Source organism: Rissa tridactyla, chromosome 15 (assembly GCF_028500815.1).
Source record: "Rissa tridactyla isolate bRisTri1 chromosome 15, bRisTri1.patW.cur.20221130, whole genome shotgun sequence".
In the NCBI taxonomy this organism is placed as follows: domain Eukaryota; kingdom Metazoa; phylum Chordata; class Aves; order Charadriiformes; family Laridae; genus Rissa; species Rissa tridactyla.
Window position 1 is genome coordinate 8,941,406 of NC_071480.1, and position 7,208 is coordinate 8,948,613.

The 7,208-nt window shown below is 51.3% G+C and overlaps 1 protein-coding gene across 1 annotated transcript; it reads left to right on the plus strand.

Moving 5' to 3' along the window:
- The first annotated feature begins 1,146 nt into the window (after positions 1 to 1,146).
- Positions 1,147 to 2,606, plus strand: WFIKKN2 (WAP, follistatin/kazal, immunoglobulin, kunitz and netrin domain containing 2). Its single transcript, XM_054221642.1, has one exon. It carries the CDS (start codon positions 1,164 to 1,166, stop codon positions 2,604 to 2,606), a length of 1,443 nt encoding a protein of 480 aa, XP_054077617.1. The 5' UTR covers positions 1,147 to 1,163.
- The last annotated feature ends 4,602 nt before the right edge of the window (positions 2,607 to 7,208 follow it).

Sequence of the window (7,208 nt, forward strand, 5' to 3'; positions counted from 1 at the left end):
GCGCTCCGCAGCCTCGGCCGGCAGCGCTCCCCGTTCGGGTTTCTAACTTTGCTGCTGAAACCTAGTAATGCGCCGCTGGAAATGGGGGAAGAGTTATGTTATTAGGTCATCTTTTTCCCAATAAGGAAAGGATGCTGGGCTCAGGGGAAGCTGTTTAAGTTTGGCGACTTAAAAAAACCCATTTTGTTCTCACTTGCGGAGAAAGCCGTTGGGTGTCGGGGGGCTGCAGAGGTTTAACGCGGGGTGGAAGCGTGCCCCGTTGTGTAGATGGTGGCAGCGTTCGTGGTCCCTTAAAGTAATCCATAACAACACAGCAGCTGTGATCATATCAAATACCTTTTCTGCACAGAAGATGAAAATTCTGCTAAAATTAACCGCAATTTAGAGCTGACTGTAGCTGAGACGGGGTGTAATAAATCACTAGAAGAGCGATGCTGCACTTGAAAATAGGACTAAAATAGGACAGAGAAGCCATAATGAGCTGGTTTGTGTTTGTTTTTCTAAATACCATAGAAAAATTATTTTCGGAGCAAGAACTTCCTTACTTTTGAGATATTCTATTATTTCCTCTACAATGTGAACAATTACAAATCCTTGGCAGTTTCACCTCCAAGAGTAGGCTGTTAGTCTCAGGGAATTCAAATAATACTTTACATACTTCTGTGGAGAATAAGAAGGATTACTGCCTACAGCCATATGATAAGACTTTCCATCCGCCCTTGTTTCTCAGGGCTTGTCCTCAGGCATTTCAGAGAGCGCGGAAGGGGGGTTGTTGGTTCGGTAGTCAAGAAGTCCATGTGACTCTAGGAAAGATTTATGATGAGGTTAGTGTTTATGAAACAGAAACACATTTTCCTTCTCGAGAGTCTTCTCCTGAAGCACTTCAGAAACTCCAGGGTGCTTAGACACCTCTCGGGAGATGCTGGGGGGCGGCTTCTACTCATTGCCAGTGCGGACACTGAGTTTTGGACCACAGACATCTGTGGCAGACCAGGTCCCCGCCTTGAAAGTTTCTGGTCTCTCTGCTTGCTTGGTCTCTGAAAAGGACTTTACTCTGTCCCCAGTAATGAGCGGGTCATTTTCTTTCCCTGCAGGAGTGCGAGACCTTTGAGAAGTGCTGCCCTAATGTCTGTGGAACAAAGAGTTGCGTGGCGGCTCGGTACATGGATGTCAAGGGGAAAAAAGGGCCGGTGGGAATGCCCAAAGAGGCAACCTGTGACCGTTTCATGTGCATCCAGCAAGGCTCAGAGTGCGACATCTGGGACGGGCAACCCGTCTGCAAGTGCAAGGACAGGTGTGAGAAGGAGCCGAGCTTCACCTGTGCCTCCGACGGGCTCACCTACTACAACAAGTGCTACATGGATGCAGAAGCTTGCATCAAAGGCATTACACTGAATGTAGTCACCTGTAGGTACCATCTTACATGGCCAAACACCAGCCCCATCCCACCAGAAACAACAGCTCGCCCTACTACTGCCTATTCTGAGACAACGGTCATCGATATCTTGCCGCCTGCTCTAGTGAACAACCCCGTCCATCAGTCAGTCTACGTGGGAGAGACCGTCAGCTTCCTCTGCGATGTTACAGGGAGGCCCAAGCCAGAAATCACGTGGGAGAAGCAGGTTGATGGGAAAGACAAAGTCATTATGAAGCCAAATCACGTCAGAGGGAATGTTGTGGTCACCAACATTGCCCAACTCGTCATCTACAACACCCAGCTCCAAGATGCAGGCATCTACACCTGCACCGCCAAAAACAGCGGTGGCCTTCTCAGGGCTGATTTCCCTTTGTCAGTCATCAAAGGAGAACCCACATCCAAAGAAGCTTCCCAAAACAAAACACATTTTCCAACCGATGAGTGCCTGAAGCAACCGGACAGTGAAGACTGTGGGGAAGAGCAGACCAGGTGGTACTATGATGCAAAGAAAAACAACTGCTTTACTTTCATCTATGGGAACTGTAACAGCAACCTCAACCACTTTGAGACCTATGAGAACTGTATGCTAACGTGCATGAACGGCCCAATCAACATTTGCAATCTGCCGGCCCTCCAAGGCCACTGCAAAGCCTACGAGCCCAGATGGGCCTACAACAGCTTGACAAAGCAGTGCCAGTCCTTCATTTATGGCGGGTGTGGAGGCAATGAGAACAACTTTGAGAGCCGGGAGGCCTGCGAAGAGATGTGCCCTTTCCCGAAGAACACACACTGCAAAGCGTGCAAGCCACGCCAGAAGCTGGTGACAAGCTTCTGCAAAAGCGACTTTGTTATCCTGGGCCGTATAACCGAGCTGACCGAAGACCAAGACTCGGGACATGCCCTGGTGACAGTGGAGGAGATTCTCAAAGATGAAAAAATGGGATTAAAATTCCTAGGGAAGGAACCACTAGAAATCACACTTTTGAACATGGACTGGAGCTGCCCATGTCCCAACATGACCACAGTGGATGGCCAGCTCATCATCATGGGAGATGTCCACAACGGCATGGCTGTCCTACAGCCAGACAGCTTTGTGGGGACCTCCAGCATCCGGCGCGTGCGGAAACTCCGCGAAGTCATCCACAAGAAAACCTGTGAGCTTTTGAAAGAGTTCCTAGGATTGCATTAACCTCCTTCACACGTGTCAGCCTTCCAGACCCGTGTGTTACGTAGGGCTAACAAGCGCTAGGCTAGTGCACAAACTAAACAAGCGGTTTGAAGATACACCGTAGGAATTATGCAGAACCCTTATTTTAATCCATTAACGATGCTTAGCAACAATGTAGTATGGTCTTTGGCAAGCACGTAAAACAGCAGCAAAAGGCTATTAATCTCGCATTGAAATCAATTCGTCCATATAGGAGTGCCATTTAACTAGATGACTCACTGCAGTAATTATACAATTTTTATGTAGCTTCCATCATAAAAGACGGAATTCATAGCATTTGTTTAGCTAATTGGTACACAGCTAAGTCATATATAATGTCAACTTAATATGTCTCATTTACAGTATGGAAACGTTATGGTAAGTCATTAGAAGTAAGTCACACTCTTGTCTCCTTGTAGCAGCACTAATATTTCAAGAGAAAAGCCTGTAAATTATTGTCTATATTTACAATTGTGCACATTTAACCAATCTATGCGTTATGAATTTGCTTCTTTTAATTGAAATTTTCCTAGCAGTTTTCTTTGGATTGTACCTCGTTTCTAAATGGCAACTACTACCTGTCCTGCAACCCTTACTGGAGAAAAAAACTCCCTTGATCCTATGCCCAGGACAACAGGTCCCTGTAGAAGCCCAAGGCACAGTCTCACCCCAAAATGACTTCTCTGTCACCAGAACAAGGTCAGCAAACACCCTCATTCCATTGCACTTCCCTATTTTTGGTTTAATCTATCACAAAAATGGTTTGTCTGTCACAAAAAAGTCCAAGGCAGAAGGACGGCAGTGTGCTGCCAGCTGTCTTGCTTTTGAAAATCCTTTACATCTGAGCGTATGCAGCAATTTGTTGCTTATTTTCATTAGAAATCCTGTTTTTATAGGTGAGAGAGTAAAGTAAGAGGAGCCAGAACAAAATTCAAAGTAGAGAAGTGCAATACGCAGTCTGCAGACTGCATTACACAGACACAAAGCTGCTGCAACTAAGACACACAGACACAGAGGCGCAGAGTGGACACTCTCTGAAGGCGTTTCTCAATTTGACCCTTTTAGAGCATTCTTTCAAAGCACAGAAAACATTTTCCGCCGGGCCGCTGTACATACGCGCGTGAATAAATACCCTGGGAACGACAGCACGAGCTGTGGGTGTAAGCGTGCGCGTACACATAGGATTGATCATTTTAACATGTGTGTGTCCAAAACTGTAACATTTGCCTATGCAAAAAAAAAAAAAAAAAAAAAAAAAATCCTTAAATAAAGAAAATTCTGATCCTGGAGAAATCCTGCCTCGCTAAGGACTGTCATTGCAGGGGAGGGGGCCAAGGGTGGCACGGGCCAGCCCTGCCATTGCTCTGTGTCGGGTGGGCTCAGCAGTTGCTTTGCCCAGAGCTTTCTGCCTTGTACCAAAGGCCAGTTTCAGGCTGGACCAGTGTCAAGACACGTCTTAGGGAGAGGAAGGAAGGTGCAGCGAGCGCTGTGCCCTGGTGCCATCTAACGGGCAGGACGGCGGCTGGTGCCCGACGGTGGGCACGCGTCTGCTTTGGCAGCCATCTGCCGGGGCTGGGGGCGGTGAGGGCTGGGGGAAGGAGATGAAATAGGGGCCTGCTGGGCTTCAGCGGGACGTGGAAGGCTCTAAACCCCCCGAAGCCTGCAGGCGTTGGGTATTTTGCTGGTGCAGGGAGGAGGAACGGCCACGAGGGTAACAACGTTGAACGTGGCTTCTGTGAAGGCTTTCCATGCCCGGCACCAGCAGCTGAGCCACGGGCAGAGACCACGGCACGATGGAGACCTGGGCTCCTCTCCCTGTGTTCCGGGCTTGGGTCATGTCTGAAATGCTCTGGCAGCAGGAACAGATCTAAATCTCCGGTTATTTGTATAATTTCAGTAGAAGCTGGGTGGGAGGGAGAGGGGCCTGGACCAGACTTGCTGGCTGAGAAAGTACCTGCTTGGTTTTTTTGTTGCACCTTTCCTAAGCTTATGTGAGAAAAACTCCAATTAAAGGTCCGTAATGTTTGTGTATGTTCTTGCGAAGACTGTTTTCTGGAGGCAGGAGACGCCAGCCCCGCTGCCCTCCTCTGCCGGATCATCCCTGGCAAGTGCCGCTGTTCTGATGGCTCATCTGTCATTTTTCAAGGAAGCCGTAGGAAGTGCCATGTTCTTGCCATAGTTTCTAACACAGAGGCATCAGAGGATGAAGGTTTAATAAAGATTGGCTTTATATGGCTCTTCTTTTCCAAAAGCTAAAAGATTTTGCAAGTGTGGGAGTGTTGGAGTGACTCGGGAGACATGTACCCGGTTGTTCCAGAAGCGCTGGGATGCCAACGTAGCTGACAGCAAAAAGCAGACGATTCATTGCTTTTCCAGCTCACACGTTACAGCGCTTAAGCCTGGGGTCTAAAATGCCATCTTAGCTTTTACTCCCGGTGAAAACTCTCACTCCCGTGAACGAAGCACACACTTAAAGCGAAGTGAGTGTGCAAGGGCTGTGCAGGGCTCTCCCAGCCTGCTTCGGGCACGCGGGGCTGGGGTGTGAGGGCTGGCTCGCACAGGGCATCCCGGGGGACGTTTTGGGTCAGTTTTCCAATGCGGTGCAGTGCAAGGGGACACCAAACAGGCCAGCCCAGCTCCCAGACACAGTACGGCCACGCTCGTGTAGCTCCTGCCCAAACCTACGGAGCTGGGCTGCTTCCGAGCCCCGCAGTGTCTGTGGGACGCATGGGCCAGCATCAAACCCAGCCGCCATGCCACCCCAGCCCCACGCAGGGACACGGTCCCAGCTCTGCTACGGATCAGGCGGATCCGTTCAGCTCCTGTGGCCACGATGGTCCCATTGTCCGAGACCAGCTTGGTGCCAGCAAGCAGCCCCACGGTGACAGGTCACCCAGGGAAGACAAATACTGGACGTGACCAGCCCTGTTGGGAGTGACGAGCCGTGCTCTGAGCCCCCCGGGGCAGAAGGAGCAGTGCCATGGGCATCCCCTTGCCTGCTCGCCAGGGGAAAAACCATCCCTGGCCATCCCGGGAGCACCGCACCTCCCCGTGGCACGGGACTGACCCTGACCCCGAGCCTCTGCACCTTCTCACCTTGAAGAATTCAGCTTCCTGCTCAAAGCTAGTATTTTAGTATCTTATTAAATCCTTAGGAAGCCTAAAATTCAAGTCTGACCAGTCAGCCAGCCCCAGGGAAGCCTACGCACAGGGCCAGGCGCTGAAGGGTGGCGTTAAAGCCTTTGCAAGGCTAATAGGCACTTGCATGTGGCTCCTGATCAGAAAATCCCTTTTGTGGTGCTCACGCACTCAGTTTTCCGTCCTGCTCTCCAGGGTGCACCTCTCAGGGTTGCCAGAGAGCTGGAGGGAAATGCCAGTGTTTAAAGTTTGTATTAAATGTATGAAAGAAGAGAGAGAAGGGGAAGAGCCTGCTTGATTCCTCCCCTTGCATGGCAGCAGGCTGGGAAGGAGCACGAGCTCCTGTTGAGGCTCCAGGGAAGAGCTGGAGGAAGGATGCCACCTCCAAAGCCACGTGGCCACGGCCATCGGCTGCTGTCAAAGTTCTCCTCCGCCTGTGGACACCAGAGAAGCAGCATTGCCTGCAGACACCGGCACGGGAAGCAGCAAGGGAGCAAAGCCATGTTAGCCAGGTCCGAGACATGCAGGAGCTCCCCGGGGCTCAGGGACGGGTCTGACGGACATTTCTGGGGGCAGGAGGACAGCGCGGAGCCGCCAGCACCAGCACCGGCGTGCAACACGTGAATCTGCAAACCCTGCAGCCAGAGCTCGGTGGAAACCATCCAGCGTATGGATCCGAAAATGAGTCACAGGTTATTGTGCAAACCCTCTGCCCGGCCCAGGGAGCAAAATCCCAGCACAAAAGTGGTGGCGTGCAGCTCCTGCACGGGGCACTGCTAGACCACGTCCCTGTGGGGCCTGACGGCCGGCACGGCCGGCAGAGCCGGGCACGAGGTCCCCGCGCTGGCACGCACGGAGGGATGGCTGGGGGAGTGCTCAGAGACAGGATCCTGCACCAGCGCAAAGCCCAGAGCAGCTGAGGTCAAAGGAAAGAGGAAATTGAGTGTGTTCTCATTGCAGGGGCTTGAGATGAGGTCAGGCAGAAGTTTATATGGGCAACCAGCTCCAGAAGTAGGAGCAAACAGAGATGATGACGCCATTGGAATATGATTCAGACAGCAAAGGTATTTAAGAGCTTAGCTCCCAGTTGTTTCAAAGGGAATTAGGGACCCCTGCGAGAATTACTGCCTGGCCACGGGTCTGGGTTCCTGCGGGAGGTGGCTGTGACGAAGGTCACGCAGGGCTTCAGCCACCACCTAATGACTTCCTGCAAAACGGAGGAGTCATTCGGCTGGCACCAAATTAGCACCTTGCACCACGAGACCCGCTTCCTCCACCCGAAGCACCTTGCACCCTGCTCTGCTGTAATTCCTGCGGCGTGCACGTGCCGGGAAAATCTCCGCATAGATAATTAGCAGGAAACGATCATGGCCAGGCTGGGTATCTACACCGAGGCCGGATGGAGCCAGGTTTCCGAAGGCACGGCTGTGAAAATGTCACCCTGAG